Source organism: Zingiber officinale, chromosome 3B, assembly GCF_018446385.1.
Source record: "Zingiber officinale cultivar Zhangliang chromosome 3B, Zo_v1.1, whole genome shotgun sequence".
Classification (NCBI taxonomy): Eukaryota; Viridiplantae; Streptophyta; class Magnoliopsida; order Zingiberales; family Zingiberaceae; genus Zingiber; species Zingiber officinale.
This window is the reverse complement of record NC_055991.1, coordinates 11844594-11867269: the sequence shown is the minus strand read 5'-3', so window position 1 is coordinate 11867269 and position 22676 is coordinate 11844594. Positions and strand designations below refer to the sequence as shown.

The 22676-nt window shown below is 34.8% G+C and overlaps 1 protein-coding gene across 6 annotated transcripts; it reads right to left on the bottom strand.

Moving 5' to 3' along the window:
* Window positions 1-2118: 2118 nt before the first annotated feature.
* On the bottom strand, window positions 2119-12821 carry LOC122055910 (protein REVEILLE 6-like). 6 transcript variants are annotated; one of them, XM_042617592.1, is made up of 11 exons: window positions 12475-12821; window positions 11717-11774; window positions 10546-10669; window positions 10295-10408; window positions 10100-10222; window positions 9821-9930; window positions 8785-8844; window positions 8126-8141; window positions 7855-8010; window positions 2480-2580; window positions 2119-2395 (listed from the first exon to the last, which is right to left on the bottom strand). In XM_042617592.1, exons 1-9 carry the CDS (start codon window positions 12693-12695, stop codon window positions 7898-7900), a joined length of 939 nt encoding a protein of 312 aa, XP_042473526.1. In that variant the 5' UTR covers window positions 12696-12821; the 3' UTR covers window positions 2119-2395; window positions 2480-2580; window positions 7855-7897. The 6 variants fall into 6 exon arrangements, with proteins under 6 accessions (XP_042473526.1, XP_042473528.1, XP_042473531.1 ...); XM_042617594.1 differs by having other exon boundaries at window positions 7855-8001; window positions 8103-8141; window positions 12475-12820; XM_042617597.1 differs by lacking the exon at window positions 8126-8141 and having other exon boundaries at window positions 12475-12820.
* Between the last annotated feature and the right edge of the window lie 9855 nt (window positions 12822-22676).

The window sequence follows — 22676 nt, the reverse complement described above, 5'->3', positions numbered from 1 at the left end:
TTGTCCGGTCAGCATGACCATATGTCCGGTTGACCAAACCATCCAGGACTAGAGCCCAACCAGAGGTGAAGTATAAGGGGAATTTGGTCAAGGATAAGTAAATACAACCGAGAAGTATGGATAGTGTCCGATCAAAAGAAACATAGAGCATTTGGTTGGACGAAAGCAAGGTTAATTATATGAGTATACAAAGTGGCCTAAGCATATGGTTCTCTTTCTTTGATTTTTCCTCTCTCTCCCTCTCTTCTTTCTTTTTTTAAATGTGAATAGGGCTGTAAACAAGTCGAGCCGAGCCGAGCTTTAGGGTGTTCAAGCTTGTTTGATAAGATAACCGAGCCGAGCCGAGCCGAGCTTAAAATGAACCAAGCTTTTGAAATGAGTGTTCAAGCTTGGCTTGGTTTAGTTTTTATGAGCTTGAGCTTGTTTGAAGCTTGGCTTGAGCTTGGTTCGTTTAGATGTTATCAAGCTCTCAATTCAAGCTTGGCTTGAGCTTGGTTTAAGCTTGGTTCGAGCTTGGCTTGAGCTTGGTTTGAGCTTGGTTCGTTTAGATGTTATCAAGCTCTCAATTCAAGCTTGTTTAATTGTTTGAAATTTTTAATTGTTTGATTAGTTATTAAGATTGATCATTTAAATTTATTTATTTATTTTATTATTTATTTAGCATATTGAAAAGAGTTTTATTAATAAATATGGTTCGTGAACATTGTTCACGAACGTTGTTCACGAACGTTAACGAGCTGAACACATATGTGTTCAAGCTTATTTGTTTAGCTTAACGAGTTGTTCAAGTTTGTTTGTTTAATCAATCTTATGTATAATGAACGAACATAAACAAGCTCTTACCAAGCCGAACACCAAGCTTGTTCACGAACGCTTGGTTCATTTACAGCCCTAAATGTGATGGGATTCTCTACTCGCGCACCAAATTGTCCTTCGATGCCTATTCCCTAGCAAATCTTATAAACCTTTATTATGTTCCCCCTACTGAATTGACGTAATATCTTAACAGTTAGATTTGCATAAATAGCTTGTCTTAGTCTTAGATGAAGCGAGAGAGCATTATTATGTCATGTGGGAAACTGATTCATAAAATATCTCGTCTTTTAAGAAATGACAGAAAAAAACAAGAAAGAAATTTTGCACTCCTAAGTTTTTAAAATCAAATGATGCTCTGAAATTTGTCCTTCCAAAAGATCAGACTCTTTCCCCTTGCATTCGTCCTCCTCCTCCTCCCTAACTGTGTATGCATGTCATTTACTCCATTTCAGAATGTGTGGAGACTATTTCCCCGACTAAAACTCCACAACCGTGCCTCTGCTCTTGGCAGGGCCGATCCAGTCCCCTGGATCTTTAGCTGGATTTAGAGTGTCGAGATTCCAGGAATTCACATGGCGTGACGTCCCCGGCCGGCCCCAACCACGTACGGAGGCGCCTAATTAGATTTCACCAGCGCCGGACATTAAAGCTGTGACAGGCGGGCAGAAGAAGCAGCAGCAGCTCCACCGATCGATCGCATGCAAATTATATAAATGGATCCGCACATGCGAAAACCGTCGAATCAAATCGTGTCGGAGAAGCAGACAAATGTGATGGTCCATGGCATTAAGCTGATTAATTGCGATTTGCAGTCGCACGCTTAGTCAAGGAAAAGGGCACGAGACAACATTAATGGTCTGGATAAAAAAAAAACATTTCTAAAGCCCATTTCAAGTGAAATAGACGTTTAATATAAATATTTACATTTGTTTGCTATATGTAATAAAGAAGGAATAATATTCACGAGGATAAAAGATCACTATGTGATATACTGTATCTCACGCATGCATCCGACTGATCCATCAAGACCAACTTTGGCTACTGACTTATGTTTGCACACTTTGATTAATTCGATCGACCAACTAGTACATCTCACCTAAATCGAATCTGGCCACACTGATATATTATATCCAACTTTCACCGTCAGACCTGATTTGCTTGTCCAATTTGGACGTCCACCTTGCCTAATGAAACATAAGAATACTAGAAAAAAATAATAATAATAACCACTCTCGTGAACTATTATTGCAAAGGGGTAATTTATGCATCACGTAGGCATCAGAAAACAAAACACGGCAGGCACGCAAAATGACCTTGTAACCTCAAGGAATGGAAGCTTTTCATAAACCAGCGTAGAAGCTCTAAACTATTATATACAATCAAAACCCACTCGCATGGACACTCTGCTGTACAAATATACCATCTTTATTACTAAGAGATACAACGTGCTCGAGTTCTCAGTACTCTCCCTAATACAACTAAACAAATGTGCGATGTTAAGAGATGCTGCATGGGCTACAGAGAGAAATGCATGCACCATCAGCTGTAAGAATATTCTTGTAGTTATTCTCCTTGAACCCTAGATAACAAAATACTTGTGTTAGCGTGTCAATTTGACAGTATTAGGACCAACTGATATTGTGTGGCGAGCGAATCAACTCACACAAGAGGGATAATTGCAGCATCTCTTGAATGAAACAAGTTGCTGATATTATGTGCATTAACTTCTTCCATATCATTGCCATAAGTTGAAAGTAGCATTCTCTGCATGAGGTTATTGTAAGAAAGTTCGTAAGTCTGTAAGTTAGTAACAAGCATAAAAATCTAAAAACATGCGACCTTGACAAGATAAATTTAGGCACAGTAATTTCAAAATAGCAAGTGACATGTGTTCTTGATAAAAGTAGGAATAAATTTGGGTTGCAACCATTTACAAGAAACCAGAGTTAAATAATGCAAACACGAGTCCCAAAAAAACATACGGAGTTTGTAAGCATGCAACATTCAGTACTGTTCTTTAGACGTTAAAATAAATGGATGACCACAACGAATACTCTTGCTTGAGCTAATTTTTTGCAAGCCATACAAGATCACCTTAAAATGTGAACACACCAGTGTCAGACAATGTTGTATCTTCTAAGGAAATGTCATTGCACAAACATCAAGTCAATTGTTCATTATTATTGCCAGACAGACCATTCTGCCAAAGTTGAGCTAACTATAAAGATTGCTACATGAACTGACAGCCACTAAACTTCCAGCTATCTTTCAGTTTTGAAAGTCAAATACTCTATTGTTCATCTGGATTAGAACAATAAATGTTGAGGGAAAATTCTACTGATTATCCATGTGATCATCGCCATCATATCCTTCGCATGCAATTCACATGCTTAACAGATGTTCAACAAGATTTGGTTGAAAGTGTGGTGGTAAATCCTAATTCTGAAGACACGCAAACACATCCAAATCAGTAATAGGCAAAGGCCATCCAACTATTAGATTCCAAGTCAACAAACCCAGGAGTAGCAAGTTCAGATAGTTTCTAACAAGAAACAATCAGGTTTTGCAGATTCCAAGCACAATATCAGAAGTCAATCGGAGCTGAGTTCAGCTAATGATTATTCAGTTTGTGTCTCGTATAACCAAATTTCAAGCCCATTAACTGTGGCTTCACATTGATTGTTGAAAGTTAACAGTTGACTTGAAATGTAGCACCCTGGAAATGAACACAGTAAGCAAAAGAAAAACAAGACTACTAAATCTTCTGTTCTGGAGATAACCGTATGCATCCACAATGAGGAGAAGAAACAATTCCAATGGGAAAATCATAACGGAAGATACATTCCCTACCACAAACCCACTTAAGAAGGCAACTTCGCCAACTCAGCAAATTCATCTGTCCAACCAGGTATAAGGAAACACACACGCAAGATGGATATAACATCAGGAGGAGGTTGGCTTGTGTGATGGCAGAGTGATGTGATCATGAAATCAGTGGAGCTTTGTAAGTTACCTTTATAATGGAGTCATTCATGGGTTCATGCAATATAGATTGATTATAGTTATTGTAATGAAGTCCTGTAGTTTGGTCAGCTAATTCAAGGTTTTCTACAGGAATTATCCAAGTTGTGGTCTACTAGTTAAGCCCTATAGTTTGGCTGTCAAGTTGTAGAAGGCGGGGACAATGGTTCAAACCGTGTTTGTAGACAATATCAATACAAGCAATACAACAAACAAATCATTATCTCTTGGACAACACAGCACAAGTAGGGATCATTACTTACCCAGCAATTCCACACATTTGTGTGACACAACGATTTTGCAAGAGGAGAGTTTTGGAGAACCAAGTACTTTACTGATTAGTGAGCAAATGAGTGAATAATTGAAAAAAAAAAAATCATAGGGAGCTCATTTATAGAACATACAATAGCTCTGTCTCCTTAGATTTGGTGTAAGTTCACTTGTTTGCTAGAGATACTAAAAAAAATACTAGCATGTGCACTGTTTATGTTATTGGACTGATTTATTTTTAAAAAAAATTAAAGGTCAAATTCTACATTACTTGGACTTGTTACAAAAGAATGGGGCTGCAGCAAGCTTCATGCTGAACAACCTAAGTGGGATTTTGAAAGGATCTAAGCATCAAATAATCACCACTTGGCCATTCCAACCAACCCTGACAGACTAAACACCCTTCTTCTCACACAATCTTAAGCACACAAAATATGTATATTGAAAAAAATGCCAATAGCTCCATATCACCCACATCAAGAGCCATTTTAGTAGGATAACAACTTCAGCCCAATCAATGTCTCCACATTTCACATATTCGGATCAGTTGGTGCATGTTCCTAGGATCAGTTGGTGCATGTTCCTACCCAACTTGCTCAAGTCAGACTCATGGATTTTTTTTTTCTAAAAAAAAATGACTTAGTTGGTTCACGAATGTCCAAGATACTCTTTTAGACAACCTGATCAGAGATACTAGTAGAATCCAAGGTGGTGAATTTTAGTTGGTTCAGGAATGTCCAAGATACTCTCTTAGACAACCTAATCAGAGTTACTAGTAGAATCCAAGATGGCTTGTGGTTAACTGATATGGCCCTTCTTTGCTGTCCTCTTCTATGCGTTAAAAGGTCAATGCTCCATTGGTGTCCAGAGGATTCTTTGGTCTCTGTAGTTATCTGAAGAGGATAAGTACAAAAGACGAAGTGAACACATCAGTGGTATGCCTTCCTCCCTTCTAGTACCAACAACACTATCCAACCTTGAAATCCTATTTCTTTTCCTGTTAGTAGGACCAGTCACCAGTTTTCTATGATTCTGGCTTCTGCAAATACTAATGTCAGTGTTAATAATTATATGGGTCTTAACATATAAATTTAGTCACACAAGGGTTATTAAATCATTATCCGCTTAATTAATCCTATTGATAGGTGTAATTGTTCTTTTGACTAGATAATACAATTTTATCCCTCTCAACTCGGTGAGGAATTAGGAGAATCCTAGAATTCTTTACTATGGTTTCCATTTGAGAGGGAGGCTAAGATTTTGCACAAAGCAAACTCCACTATAACCCTACACCACCATCTCTCCAAAATCTCTCCTTGTCACTCGAGCATGCCATAGAATCGATGCACATATGCCACCCCTCCATCCTCTGCCACAGTACATCATCCTTCCTTTTCTCCTTCTATGTGTGTATGCAGACCCACATCTATATGTTAAAATATCACCAACTCATGGACGGGCCTAGAAGTTACCAGAGCTTACTAGAACTTTCCACAAGCTTCTAGAGTGTTGTAAGTTTCTTTTTAAGACCTAGAAGAGTCTAGGTAATCCTAGGAAAGGCATAGAGAAGAAGAAAATATCTAAACATATGGCTAGAAAGATCTCTCTAAAATGTTTTGTGAAAATATCTAACCGCCATCCACTCCAACAAATAGGGTGGTAGATGCCATAACAATGAAGAGAAGAAACAATAAACAAGAGAAGAAGAAATAAAAATGAGTGTGAGGTGTGCGAGTGGAGCTACTGTGTAAACAATCCAATTAGATCAATAAAGTTATTCAAATTCCAAAGCTTCAACTTTCCATTTTGCAACATTTGGTATTAGAGTCATCCTGATTAGGGATGCAACAATTTCTCTACACCAAGGTTTGAAATTTAAGCAATTTCGATCTTTCACTAGAACCATATTGTTTCACTATCGTGCAGGCGTTCGGATATATGGTGCCAGTGGTAAATTAGAGATAAAAGGAAAACAAACATAAAGAAAAAGAAAAATATAGCACAACTATATAGTTTGTTTTCCATTTGAAATGCTAGAATTTTTACATTATCATATACGGAGACAAACTTTAAAAAAAACATTATCACAATTTAGCATGGGTATTGAGTGTTGCCATGAAATCATATTTGTTGACATGAATGATATGAGAGATCATCTCAGTGCCAAGTTGTATCGAATTTCAATAATTTATCAAAATAATAGGTTTTGACCATTTCTCTAGGCACAATATGAGATTTCTAATCATGCTCTACACAATCAAGGGCCATCCTCAATTAATCTCTCCTACTATGGTCACCATTTCAACAATATTACAAGGAGGCAAGGACTCGATCCTGGAGAAGCTATTATCCATGTATATTCTGGAATTGTGAAGTTAGTTGGTCAGGACTAAGCCTAATTAGTATAGGCTAGGATCTTACTACATCATGATGTTTAATCAAGTGGAAATACTGGTCATCAATTAAAATAGCCACATGACAAGAGGGAAGTTGATGATCCTGACCCAATACAAATGTAATAAAGTGATGGTGACTGGATGATATAAGGCTTCTGATCTAGCAAGTCAGATGTGCAAAAATTACAACTCACATGAGTTCTAAACATGGTGAATAATGTCTTCCACATGATGAAGAAAAGTCTACCTTCTGTTGCATAACTCACAATTCTATGGAACTATATGGTTTTTGGTATTGGAGATGTGAAAGTATATTGACAACTAAGATTGAGACACATGAATAACTCGCATGCATGTCTGGAGCACAGCAGCTATCCCAGATTACAAGTGAGTGATGAATCAGTCTTTCGTGAAAGGTCTTCGCCAGTAGGAAGTGCCAAGAGATAGAACAAGGGATTTGGCCTGTGAGATTCTTTTTCCATAACATGGTATCAAAGTCATAACTCTGATCCACATTGGTCATCTACATGTATGTCTCAGATCTATACCTTCTCTCTCATCATTGCTCAGCGTCGTCTCTCACTCAGATGACATCAACAAGAGTCGTCCATAAGGGATAACCACAGGCGCCATCCTAGTAAAGCCCATTAAGTGTTTGTTGGTTGTTGTTGAACCTCTAGTAGCAATGCTCAATGAACACTTTGGCAACTGCATCAGGATCCATTGCCTGTCACTAAGGCATCTCTTTTTGGAGCATCCATGTTGAATATTCCCCATGTGAGCATCCTCACCACTGCCTCTCCGGCCAAGCATCCCTGCGTGAGTGCCCTAATTGCCTCTCAACACACGCATCCACCCCTTCACGCTAGTTGATGAGAAATCACAAAGGTCCTCATCTTCTTGGTCTTCTTCAGGGTCAATACTGACTTCATGGCCTTGGCAACTTTCTCACCGTCCTTTCTCATTAGGTTTCATCTAAGTGACTTTTGGAATCATCTGATCTTTGAAAATGTTACCCAAGCAGTTGAACTAGCACTGAGTCAACTCTCTGCCAGCCAAGTGTTTAAGCTCACCAACGTCTTCCTTAATGACACCTTATGAACACTTATAAATTTCCTCCTTGTTAAATAGCCTCTTCGCCATTGCTATGCTTGGAGAACCCAACAGAAGAAACATGCTACTAAGCTGAAGCTTTCCTTCCTTCTAAGGACTCCTCGTTGGTGTCCTAATTCAGTCGATCCATTACTAAAATATTGGATTCGATCTCCACTAAACCATCACTGTCTAGTTGCACTGTTGTTATAGGAGCACTTAAAACTTGAGTTATTAGTGTTTTATCCCAATGGGTTACCTTATTGGTTCATATAGAAATGTCTACTACTTTCTGCACACAATTAGATCTTCTTTATGAATTTTAGCCTCGAAGCCTCTCCATACATTTCTGGTGACATATCGTCTTTCTCTATGATCACACCACCAGCAGTTTTCCATGATATATCTGAACCTACTAAAAAAGAGTGTTAGAAATGGAAATAATAGAGGGATGAATATATAAATATTCTCCCGGACATATTCGTAATATTGCTTGGTGAATCATACAAGAAGAAAGGGAGAACAGGTACCCCACGGAATTCTTTCCTGTAACAAGATGATTGAGCTTGGTAAGCAATTTATAGAGTCCATAAGCCATATGTGTCTTAATCTAGGTATTATGAACATTGCTTTAGTTCAGTATCTTACAAAAGGAAAAGATATAGATGTTAATAGGTGCCGTCCAAGGTGACAATCATTTCTTTTGGCAGTTCGAATACGTAATTAGAAAATTGGTAACTAAGTTTTTGAGAGGTCCAGAAGTGAGTTCATTTATGACAAAAGCGTAATTTACATTATATGTGCATTGGCTTGGATTCATTTATGACAAAAGTATTTACACTAAATGTGAATTGGTTAAGGGGAAGGATTGAGGGCCTGATGGTAAATAGATCACAGTTTACCAGTAATTTTCGAACTTAGGAAGATAAATGTAAAATAAGATACTATATATACAGATAGATAGATACAGAGAGAGGATTGTGTTAGAAACAATGACCTAAAAATTTTCCCACATTTAGTAACAAAATTTGTATTATCACACATTCCTACACAAAATGATTGAGATACCCATGAGGATATAAACAACCCAAATAACAAAATCAAATAAATCATAAGAAAATCCAGCTGAAAAAGATAAACAGGTTTAATATGGGGACAAAATTAATATTTACAAGATTAGCATACTTACATGATCCTCAGACTCTGGACAAGTCAAATTCAAAGCCAAGTTCCTCATCAGTATTAGTACCTGACATTAGTGACAGGAATCATTAGTTCTAGTTTCTTCAGCTAAAGTTCAACCTATTCCCAATCCATGTGCTTAAATTTAAGTATCATGGAAAAAATTAGTTATACAAAGATTGTATCTTGCTAAAACATATATTTAAGCAGATGGTGTTTATTAATGAAACAAGCAGTTAAGACGCTCATCCTATTTTCATATATACTATTTTGCGTTGGTTGTTAATCCAAATTGGCAAATATTTCAATTGGACTTCAAAAATGAGATTCTATATGGCAATTATTTTGAAGGGTTTGTGAGAGAAAAACTAATAGATGCATTGTTCAAGGAGGAAACTAAAATATGCAAACACAAAAAAAAGTAATGATCATCTCAGATAAAGTTCTCATACGTCACTCACATAATGCCACCAAAATAGTAACGTTGACAGTTCATATTGACAAGATTCCTTTAACTGACATATATGCCTAAGTTATCATATAAGTTAAAAGTATCTAGAAGAAACTAAGATTGCTATTGAAAATTTGAGAAGTCCCATTATTTCCTTGAATGAAAGTTTCTTATATTTCTAAAGGTATATCTTCATGAAAGAAATGTCATTGATCTTTTGCCCAAAAAAAAGAAGAAGATTTGATCGGAAGCAAAGCAGCAGATGCTTGATTATTTAAATTATAAACTTTGCCCAAAAATTTAATATAAAGATTGTCCCCATGATTGAAGATGTGTGGAAAATCTCATTTGTGTTCAAGCTTTTTTTTTTTTTTTATCAAGCTGAGACATAAGAGAGATCAAATCACAAAAAGTTACCACAGTGACTAGAAATCACAAAACAAGTTCTTCTAAAAGAAAAATTGTCAAAATATCCTACCTAACCAGTCACACATTGTTTATGTGGAGTTCTGAACCATATACATGACTACTTTGTAAAAATTTCTTTTGATGTTAAAAAACTTTAAGAAAATTGATACTGCAAGAAACTTACAGTTTCAACATCAATTGGATCCATTGCTTTCAACTTTTGCAAATGTCCACTTGCGCTAGGATCAAACAAACTGCCAAGAAAGCCATACACCTGGGCGAAGTCTGGCATGACTTACGAAAATAAAAATAAAGGTAAGAAAGTAAGGAAGAGAAGAAGGGAAATGAAGAAATATGAAAAAAAATACAAACAGCAGTTTAAAATAGTGTGGTTGATGATGAAATTAGGTTCTTAATTTGGACAGGCGGCTAGAATGTTATATAGGTGGAAGACAGCACTCACTGGGAAGAGATGTGACCAAATTTTCCTGATCAATTGCTTCACAAGCAGACCATGTTCCAGGGCTCTCAGTGCTAGTACAGCTGGAATTGTTTGCTGTCAAAACTCCTGCATTTACTACAGCATCTGCAAATTTAACTGAGCAATCAGAAGACAAATCAAAAAGGTCAAAAGATAGATGAAATCAAAACAGCAGACCTTTCTTAAGATGGCAGGTACTGACAGGCTGCTCTGATCTTTGAATCAAAGAAGAAACTGTCATGGTAGTGTGGTTCCCAGGCATGGATGTACTTTCTCTTGTAGAAGAAACGCCTGCATCAAGTGGACAGGATGCATAGAATACATTTTTGGGTTCAGGTATCTGAGAAACTATTTTTGATCCAAAAATAATAATTTCTTAGCTGCATCTTACAATTGAAAAAAAAACAAGTACTATGAACTGTGCAAACCATTTTTAGCAGCTTTCTGAGGATATGGATGAACCGCCTTTCTCTTAGGTCGAGGTGGTGGCACATGCTCATTTGTACCATTCTTCTGAACTTTTAGAAAGTATTTTTGTGCATGGCTCCTTATCTATAAAGATAAGATTTAATATGTGAACATCAATCACACCAAGTTACTGATGGTATCGGAATGTATATTGGCATGATGGTTATGAGAACATATAAAATAAAATACTGATGAAATATAATGAAATATAATGGAATATAATTCTAAGTTAATGGTTCATTCATGTGTCTGATGCAAATCATCTGCAAACTGCATAAACTTGCAAACTAACCATTACATGCGGCAAATATAACATATTGTGATTTTGCCCTATCCAAAAGACAGAATATTCGAGAAAGAGATTCAGGTTTTTGTTTAGAGAAAGTAGGCATCTAAAATCAGGCCTAAGGTCAAACTCATGAAAAAAAAGCACAATCATACAACCAATTCCCATTTCAATTAGAAAGAAATTATGTAATTAACCAAAAAAATTCAAATAGAAGAACATTGAAAACAATTATATTACCAAACTATAATATATACATAGTTTAATTTTTTTAAAAAAAAAGGTATTTCGGTGCATGAAGCTGCCAATGCACGCTTCCGGGAAAGGGTCGGATCACATTACGTTTATTGTACGCGGCCCTACCCTGCATTGCAAGATGATGTTTCCACGACTCAAACCCGTGACCACAAGGTCGCACGGTAGCAACTTTAGTGTTACGCCAAGACTTCCCTTCACATAGTTTGATTGCCAGCATAAATATAATTAAATCACTCTGCATTTCAGTTGAAAGAATCAAAAGCTTGCTGAAGGATTGCATGGGTGCTCTCCACTACTTATGCCATGAGTAGAGAAGGATTGACAATAGTACAACCCAACATAAACCTGAAATTCTACCTAAATCACTATCAGCCCATATTTAAAAAAAAAAAAAAAAACTTCAACCTATAAATTTGGATCCATAGAGATGAGAGCTAACACACAACCAAACCACCCACAGATGACACAAATGTATTTTACAAAGCACTTATGCTCACATAGACAGGCATCTAGTGCTAACTTGTAATGTATACATCCTACAACATACAATATATAATACTAAGTACAGAGGTGACTCAGAAGCTTACCTGGATCACTGTCTTTGACCCCACAAATGCCTCTATCTTTTTCCAATCTCGGTCAAAACTGCAATCAGCAAAAGATCAGAAATCAATTATACACAAGAAATTTGCAACATTATTTATATGTCAATGAACTATATCTGCAAACTAACTCACGTTCATTCTTTGAGAATCAGAAAGTAGAAATTTCTACGGGCATGAATAAATGACGGAAATCTATTTTTCTCATCTTATAATAGAGCAATAGTGCTTATTTTACTTTAAAAAAATGAGGATCCATTTAAATTGTATTAAGACAATCTTAACGAAGAACCTAGAGAAATGAAGTAGCATGCCACCACACTTATCAGTAAAAAATTAGTGATGTTAAGCCTTGATGGCTTTGAAGTGATCAATATAATCAATTGTGAAGGTACATTTTAATTTAAATTTGACCTTAAAAAATTAACAAAAACAATTGCACGCCCGCAATCAATAGCACGTTTATGCATGGTAAATTGCAGCCAGCAGATCCTGCAGTACCAACAGAAAAGACCAAAGATCCACCATGCGAATCGAAAGAAAGCGTAACTAGGCGATTAAGTTATCGCCATTACAGAACGCAAATACGCGTCCTAAAATAAGCAATATCCAAAACCAATGAAAACTCAAATCCAAACATCACGAAGAAACCATATACTATAACTAAGAACTAGTAAATCTGATAACGCTAGCACCAAAACCCAATCTTGCAATACAAGAATCGGGACACAGGGAAAACTCACAGCTGTAGGGCCTCAAGGAACTTGTCGTGATCCTGCTCGGTCCAACTCTCCCTCGACTTCGTAATCGTGTAGGCCTTTCGGGTCTTCTTCCCAAGGTCATCCGACGAAGGCAGGTCGTTACCGTCAACGGCCATCGATGAGGACCGGTCCGGGCAATAGACGACACAAGGCGGCTCCCTTCCGCCTCCAGCTTCCATCGTGATGGCTTTGGCGAGTATCATGGAGAGAGAGTTCGATCGAGGCGAGAGTGGAAGCTGAGAGTGGATGAGATCGAGGAGACGACAGAAGAGGATGAGGCTTCGACTGCTTTTGCGTCTCTTCCGTCCAAGTTGCCTTCTGTATTAAAATAACGAAAATTTTTTATAAATTTGTGGTGGACTGACATTTGCTGAACCAACGGAGCCAAATATCGGGGCACGCAAACAGATGCGTGTGGAATATTACACGCTTTGCGGATGGGCAACGATGTGATGTGGGGTCAAGCAGCTTGGGGGTCTGAAAGAAGGTAGCGTCTATGAGTAGATTATAAGAGCAATGATATTTGAGGCGGTGAGAGAGAGTCCCATGGAAACTCTATGCGCGGCATCCATCCGCGGTCCATACTGCCGGTTTCATGCGGGTGTGGAATTTTCACCATATTTTTTTACTTATTGCATATTATTCCAAGTGCATATAAATTTGCCAGTTTATTTATTTCTTAATGATATATATATAGTTGATTTATAAATTAAAATTATAAAATTTATTTATTTATTTAAAATGTTTTATCTTATTTATAATAAGAAATTTATTGATAAAAATAATTCAAATGTTTTATTTATAGATATTATTTATGACAGAAATGATATGATGTGGACAAAGCCGAGCGGATCGCTGCGGACTTGCCTTCCTGATCGGTCTACAGACCTCCTGATCGATCTGTAAACCGATCAGAAAGGTAAATCTGCATCGATTCGCACGACTTTGTTCGTAGCATATCATTTATGTTATTTATGAATACTATTTATAATTTATATTAATGGACATTAACAAATTGAATACGAACGTATCTGAATTTATTTATTTAGTTTAATAATAATTTAATTTTTTTTATTTAATTAATATTTTATATATTAAATAGATATAAAAAAAATTTATCACATTAACTTCCTATACAATCCTATAGATAATACCAGTTTAGATTAAATTAATAAATATAAGATAAAATATACATTTAAAATAGGACAGACAAGATAAAAGTCGCACTAAAAAAATACCAATGCTCAGATTTTTTTTTCTTATAAATACATAGATTATTATTTTAAATTATATTTCTATTTTATTTATTGACTATAAAAATCGCAATCGTCACCTTCATACCTCTTCAGATGGAAACGGAAGTAAATCAGGAGGAAATTTCGCCTAACAATAACCTGCATGTAGAGAAGGCTAGCTTGAAATAATTAACGGAGCGTTCCGTACTTATTAGAAATTAACCTCGGATCCATTAACAATAATATTTTTGTATGAGTTAACTACGCCGGACTATTTCTATATTATTTATAGTATGAGAAGAGATAACTAATAATTTTGGATTTGACTCAAAAAAAATTGTTGGTATTTTACTAATTAAGGAATGTTTTTTTAATTGACATCAAATATCTAAACTTTTCACTCGACTAATCCTTGGAATGGTTGGTCTAACCTCATAAAAAAAAATTATCAATCGTTCTAATAAATTAGGGAAGTGCACGGAATTTACTTTTAAATTGATTGATAGTTGTTAAAAAAATTGGAAAAAAAAAATCAATTCAATATTTTTTTACAATTTAATATCTAAATTTGTTTGAAGTAGATAATCTTCCCTAATTTATTTATTGATAAATTCATAACACAACTTATAAACATTCATTTTATTTGAGATTCCAACTTTAATACTTTTAAACTTACTCTTATTTTGTCATTAATCACCCTCTAGAGATATATTAAATGTAATAGCTGATCAATCAGTCAACTTATGATGCGTCAAATTCATACATGCATTATACGGTCACATGCATGGTTACTCAATTCCAAGGATGGACCAGGTGGAAGTAGATCTCCTGGTCCGTAAATTACGGATTAGGAGATGATCCACTATATGTGGACCTTTGATTTGAATAAACCCCACTTATTTAAAGATAGGGTCCATTCAAATCAAAGGTCCAAATCAATGGACCATCCCCTGGTCCACAATTTGCGAACCAAGAGATTCCTGCTGGGACCAAGTTGGTATTTTAATAGATAATTGATTCAATCAATTTTAAGATTAATTTTTAACCAACATAAGATATTTTATTTGATAGCTGAGGTAGAAGACCGCTATAGAATAAATATTTCCTATGATTTATCTCATTCTAGAAAATATGAGATCATCCGTCAAAAATGATTACTCATGTTTAATTTTTTTAAATTATAAAATGTTTTTTAAACATAATTAATATATGAATTTTTCTCTATCAAGATCTTGAAGATCATGAATTGAATATTAAATTAATTAATTAATAGTCATTAAATACTTTTAATTAAAAATATTGGACAATTTTATAGAACATAAAATCAGGAGAAAAGATTTAACGGTAAATCTGGCCAGATTCTGGCCAGGCAAAAAATTAATTAAAATTTTAATTAAGTATTATTATTAAAAATTAATTAAGAATTGTTTTTAAAAGTAAATATGAAAATAGATGAAAAAGTATATAATGGACTTATCAACTATGATATTATTTACACATTTTAATGATCTTAAAAATTTTAAAATAAATATTTTAGTCATAAAATTCCGACGATTTAGTATTATCCTAATTTAAATAGCCGTAAGGAATGACTTTGATACAATAATATCAATTTGATATATATTATAATTTTTTAGCACCATTATGAAATTTATTATTAATTTTTGCTAAAAGAGCTTTTTTTTCTGTCGGATTTATACATGCAGTATTATTAGGCCTAGGAAGATGTATGGTCATGCATGTGCATGCATGGCAAGAAAATGCATATAAATTATATAATTTTAAGAATAAAAAGTGAAAATGGGTGGTCATGATTACTTAAAATATTACATAATTTAAAAAACAAAAATAGATTGTCAACCATCTCACCCGTGATCCCACTTGTCAAACGTATAATAAGCGACAATAATTATATCGAGCCAAGCCCCACCCAATTTGTTTAGGATAGTTGGGATGATGTTGACTTGCCCTATGTGCTCAAGACAATAACGGTTGGCTATAATTTGATATTCTTGTATTTATCCTTTTTTGGGTTGTATTACCAGATAAATCTAAAACTACGATCATTTCTTATCCAACCGTTAATGTCCTAGATTTTTTATCCTAGAGAAAAAAATAGCTCTCCACGCTACAGTGAGAATTCGAATCGTAGCTCTTAAGTTAGAATATTCGAAAGGAAAGTAGTGAGAACTCAGAATTTACCAAATGCTTAGTCTCTTTGTATTTCTTTTATATGCTTACTCCTATTTTTCTATTATAATTGCTCAGGTCGCCATCAACGCCATTTCATTAATTAAACTATGCCCCTACAATTCTTCCTTCTAGTAAGTCAATCGTTACCCATGACATGATTGAGTGGAGTTGCCTTTATCTAAGATAGGATTGTGTTGGTTAGTATAAAATAGAATTGTTATAATAAGGTAAGAGATTAAATTTTAACAAAATTGAGGAAAAAACTTTTTTTTTATTAGTCAATTATAATTTTTCGATTTACCTTCTAATAAATGATCGTAGGACTGATTATGTGAAATCATTAGAGTAACGGATTCTATTGTTTTTCTACGATGATTGAGTGGAGTTGGATATGTATCCAACCACTAAGGAGGATTGAATTTGATGGGCATGTTCTTGAACGAAGATATTTTTTAAATAATGTATGAATCAGCTAGAAGAATATTCCTAAATTAAAAGCACGCAACAAGAATATTCTAAAATGAAAAATTCTCAAAGAACATATGGACGTCCTCTAAAAATATTTATATTTCTGAATGAAAATAATTTCTTAACAAATACAATATTGTTGTCATAATTGAAGTTATTTTATCCCATCTGAAAATATCAATTGATCCTATTCGAAATCTGAATCAGACAGATTACCAAATAAGGTGGATAGAATGTTGAATGAATCGTGACGTCCTAAAGGAGGATATGTTGAGATGACTTCTATGTTGACCAAGTCGTCAGAAGTCCTCTGATCAACGTTACTTATAGCCAACGACCGGGTCGCGCCCGATCCCTGATATCTCGATGCTCAAGGTAGATCCAACGAGTATATAAGTAACAAACTAAGACGTATAATAATGAAATGAATGTAGAGTGAGTACGGAGAACATACCCTGGTCTAGGGGACACCCTCAGATGGATCGGTGAGCTGGCAGGATGCTACTTGAGTTGTCGTGACCCGAAAGAGTAGATAAATGAGATAGCTAAATAGCTGGATTTGACGACGTGGAGCAGGATGCGTCACAGATCCAGAAGGCAACATGCAAGTCGGGAGATAATAGCAGTACGTAGGTCGAGATATAAAATCAACACGCAAGCCAGGATATAATATCGGCACGCAAATTAGGATATAAAAGGGGTACTACAGTGAAATGGCTAAAATACCCCTCTCCTCTCTACATACTACATCATCAACTATAGATGATATGTGAATATATGTCAATATATATTGAGTGAGTTGTCTTGCGCTAAACAATTATGAGAATTTGTGGATAGATCTGCTAAGGTTTGGGAGAGAAAATAAAGAAAAAAATGTTAGAATGATGACTAGGAGTCTTCAGCACGTGGCAAATGGCGAAATTGCTCGCCCCCAGTACTCTCGCCACACCCGACCCAAGGTCATCACTAGGGAGATAAATCACAGCATCCTGAGCGAGTATGTGACAGGTGAAGTGAGTTACTAGGAGTCTTCAGCACGCATCTTGATATGGTGGAGGAAGAAGATAAAGAATAGTAATTAGGGATTGGGTATGTGTGTACGTGTACCCGTACTTGTAGGATTAAGCTATCTTTTACAGAGTAATGGTTATGTTCTTCACGGGTTTTGAAATTCCGTTAACATTATCCACATCTCTTAAAATAAATAAAGATGTTACTCATAACTTTCAGGTTAAACAGTGGTGTTATCCACATCTTCCCTGAGTGATGGCCAATATTCGTCTCTGAACAGATTCCCTTCGGATTGTCAGAGAATTTTTCAAAGAGTCGACCAGCCTTTTCGGAGTCAAGGAATCTTTCAAGAAGTCGGGGAGTCTAGGACTCATTCGGAATAGGAGAATCTCGCAAGGAATCTAAGTTACTGGAAATCGAGGTCCTTCTGGGGTCAGATCACTGCGGAATCAAAAATTCCTTTGACTTTGACTGCCACAATAATATCTCCACTCGACTATTGATTTCCAGTGTCATATGCCCCTCTAATTACCTCCTGCGTCACCATTGTATGACTGCGAATATATATTTTCTTATTAAATAAAATTTAACTTTTTGCCAGTAGATTTCGATTGATTAGTGACTTTTATGATGGTTAAATTATCATAAATAATCTATCTCAATGGCCAAAATTTCTAAGATAATTAACTTTTACATCGAACAATTAAACTTCCTTTCCAAATCTCCTATGTCCACTATAAATCGAATAATATATATATGATTAGATCATAATCACCACAAGCACCAACAAATGATAGGACTCACTTCTTCCTTCTCCTCCTCCTCGCTACTACTTCACCGGCGGCTTCTTCCGCCACCCACCGCGCCTGGCACAGCCACCCCGACGTCGTCCGCCGGACCTGCCACCACAGCGCGGCCACCGATCCCAACGTGAACTACACCCTCTGCGTGGAGTCCCTCGGATCGTCCCCCAAGAGCAAGCGCGCGGACCTCCGCGGACTGGCGCTCCTGTCGCTGCGGCTCGCCAAGGCCGAGGCGAAGCGCGGCGAAGCCCGCGCGAAGGAGGCGCTGCGGGAAGTCCACGATGGCGGAGACCGTTACTTGGAGTCGTGCCTGGCGACGTGCCTGGAGCTGCACGCCGGCGCGGACGCTGGCCTCGGCGAGTCCATCAAGATGGTGAAGCAGGGGAAGTACGGCGACGCCAACGTGCACGTGAGCGGCTCCTGGCGTGTGCGAGGGCAGCTTCAAGGAGGGCGGCCGCGCGTCGCCCCTGAGGAAGGATAACCACCGGTTGTTCCAGTTGACTGTCATCGCCCTCTCCATCACTTCCATGATTGCGTGCTCTTAATTAATAATCAGTTTTTTCGATTGTCGTAGATCCTTGACAATGCTTGTAGTACTCGAGCTGATAAGCAAAGTATATATCGGAATAATTGGTATACACATGGTGATCTGGGTTCAGGCGCTCCCCTTACGTAGGATCAAACTCACTGGAAAATTTAGAATAATATCTAAAAGAATCTTTTATTACATAATTATTTTTGAGTGCGAGGTGACAGTTATCCACATTCCCATATTATATACTTGATATCCATTTATGTCTAGAGCCTACGGACACTGTTTAGTTATTCCTACTCCACTAGCTATGTATGTGAAGGCTGGAACGTTAACAAAATTGTAGGATTTTTTTTTTTTTGTCCCCGGAGCGGTGTTATTAGATAGACCATGTCTAACAAGGAGACATTTGAAGTAGAGTCCACTAAGGCATCTCATCAAATCTATTTGCTTCCCATGTTGTTTGTAACAGAGTTTCAGCCTGTCCTAGGAAATTCTTATAATTCATTTGATCTGAAGGGTGCCTCCTCTAGCCCTATATTTTAGGGGACATGTTTAGGATGCAAATATCCTCTACTCTATTTGGATGCTAAGTGGATTCAAATATTTCAAGGGCCATGCTTACAATTCATTTATTTTTTTATTTTTTATTATTAATGACCGTCTTTCAAAATATATCCGGCCGCTAATTTATTTTGCCCATTTTAATTTTTGTCATTAGCTACTAATTTATAAAATTAATAGTAAAATAACGATCAATTTTATAAATCAGTCATTAATAATAAAAATTAAATTTAAATAGAAAAAATTAACTCAAAATATGGTTGGAAACAAAGTTTAAATCTAAATTTATTTAAGAAAAATGATTTCAAAAAAATCTATGAGCCATAAAAATGAAAATGATTGACCCTAAATTTGTCTAACATCATCGCTCTATTGTTAATTTGCAATTGAAAATTTTAATTAGTCTTTATTTATAGACTAAATTTTATTTCAATTAATTAGATAGAAATTAGATTAAGATAAAAAAATTAACGATTATAATTATAATACACATTTAAAAATTCATTACTAATAATACAAAAATAAAAATGAAATGAAATGAAAAAATTAGCCATGAAATATTTTGCTTATTTTAAATTGTAATATGATCCAATTTTATTTTGATTGTTAATTATATCATAAATTGAAATACGGTAAAAAATTAACAATCAAAATTTCTAATTAATTATTATTTTGAGACCAATTTTAAATCAGTCGTAAAATAACGATTAATATTAAAATTCCATCGTTAATAATAAAAAAAATAGCGACAGAATGTCTTTATTTATTTATTAATTTGCAATCAAAAATTCTATTCGATGATCAATTTTTTTCAATCCTTAATTCTGTTGTAAATTGACGGTTTTAGTAAAGATTTCAATTCCATAATCTATAGAACCTCTCGGTTGGTGGTAGCATTACACAATTTGCCTAACAAAAATTCATTGTATTCTTCTACCAAGTCTTTCTATTTTTTTTTCTTTATCCCAAGTTCAATGTCCTTGTAAAACTTTGCTGGTATTCCACACCTATATATTATAGATTAGGATTGTTGCTTCCTAATGTAAGGTTTCTAACCGTAAATAAGTATAGACTAGATTATATTGAAAGCCTCCTTTTTTAAATTTATCTATATGACTTCAGTTTATTATGATTTCTGAGGCAAAAGTATTATATTTTAGGAGACAATTACTAATAAAGTGTAATCACAAAAAGGTTAGTTAAACCGTATTGATCGATTAAACTGAATTTAAAATTTTATTTTTTAAAAAATATCTTTTAATTTAGTTAATTTGGTTCGGTATCGATTTTAAAAGTCTTAATTCAATTAAACCAATTAAATAAAAAATAGTGGCTAGACTTAAAAAAACTAATGAAAAAACCATCGAAAAAAAATTATTTTAATTTTTATCAAATTAATCATGTTTTAGGGTTAGATTTGTTTGATTTTTATTAAAAAATTTGATCGGTTTAATTATTTAAGAAGAAAATTGATTTATTCTATTTCAATTTAAATATTACCGTTGATTTGATTATTAACCGATCGATCTAAGAGGGGGCAATATCTTGTTTAAGAGATAAGTTAATCCGAAGTGCCAAAATCAGTATAAGTGATTCAATTTCTAATGATAGCAATGATAATATTAAAAGGTTACATTTACCACTTAAAAGAAGTGACTTAACAATTAAAATTTAAGAGGATGAAATCTAAGTTGGACTTATCGGAGAGTTGACTAACTGAATCTCACTTTAACTTAAGTGGTGGGAATAAAAGATAATATTTTACTTGAGAAGGTAAATCTCCCCAAAAATCCAGTAATCACTCTAAGGGTGGATGGACTTTCAATAGCAATATTAGTTGGTCATCGGCATACATTAAATATCTAATGATTTGAGTATCCTCAATCCTCACACATCGAGTGAAAGTGGAAAGCCGATTGCTTTGATGCCTCCTCTTCAATTGCCTAGAAAATACTTCCAAGCATAGTCCGTAAAGCATGGAAAAGGGGATCTCCTTGCCTCGAACCACGCTGTCCATAGAAAAATCCATGTGACCCACCATTGAGGCTAATGGAATATGATAATGCGGAGGCATATTTATGGATCTAATTGTAGAATTGTTGAAAAAATTCATAAGGAACAGAAGATAGGAGTTGTCATAAGAAAAACCCAATTCACAATATTAAATTCCTTCTTTAAGTCAATCTTAATCACACCGAGGGCTTATGAGCATATTTCCGTAATAGCTCCTGTGCTAGACTAATATTTAGACATAGAGCTGGTTTAAAATTATTCTGTTAAAATATAACTTGAGCCATAAAACTACTACAATTTCTCATTTAATTTAATAGAATTGTCTAAGTTATAATATGATTATCTAGGAATGTTAACTTCAATATTATTATAAATTAATAAAATCAACTAGGAAAAACCATCAAATTATCAAAGAAAAAATAAGAATACTATGATATTAGCACCATTCACCAACAAGTTTATCCTGCCAATATCAATATGTGTTAGAATGAAAACTACATGATAAACACTGACGCCAAAAGCGACTGAGAGTTTTTCCTCTAAGAGCTGTTACTCGACTGTTGCATCAGTGACTCTATTCTCGCTCTCTCACTACTTCAGTCATCAGACATGATTTGGCCGGTGAGAGCACGTTATATTTTTGTTCCATCGTTAATTTAAGATACAAATTTTTAATCTGATTTTATTTAATGATCAAATTTTATTTTGATCATAATGATCAAAATTTCTAATCAATCGTTATTTTGTGATCAATTATATAAACTTAGTTATAAAATAACTATCAATTTTAAAAATTAGTGCTAATGATAAACAATAAAATGGAAAAAAAATTAGAGACAGATATGTTGCTCCATTGTTAATTTATAATTGAAAATTTTAATTAGTCTTTATTTAATGACTACATTTTATTTCAAATAAATAGGTGGAGTAAGATAAAAAAAAATATTAACCATCACAATTTCTAATCGGTCGTTATTTTACATTTGATTGTAAAATTGATTACAAAATGGATTTAAAAATAGATCACTAATCATACAAAAATAAAATTGAAATGAAAGAAAAAATAGTAATGAAATATTTTCCTTATTTTAATCTTTCTTTATTCAACGACCAAATTTATTTCAGTCATTAATTATATCATAAATTGAATTAAGGTGAAAAATTAACTTTATTAATTTGCAATCAAAATTTTTAATCAATAGTTAACTATCAATTTTTTTCAGTCTTTAATTCTATTGTAAATTGACAATTTTCTTATAGTTAATTCCAATTATCTTATAATTAATTACAATTCTATAACTTCCTTTTATTACGATTCTGCTGTTCCAATCCCATTAAATAGATATTCTCACTTCTATTTCAATG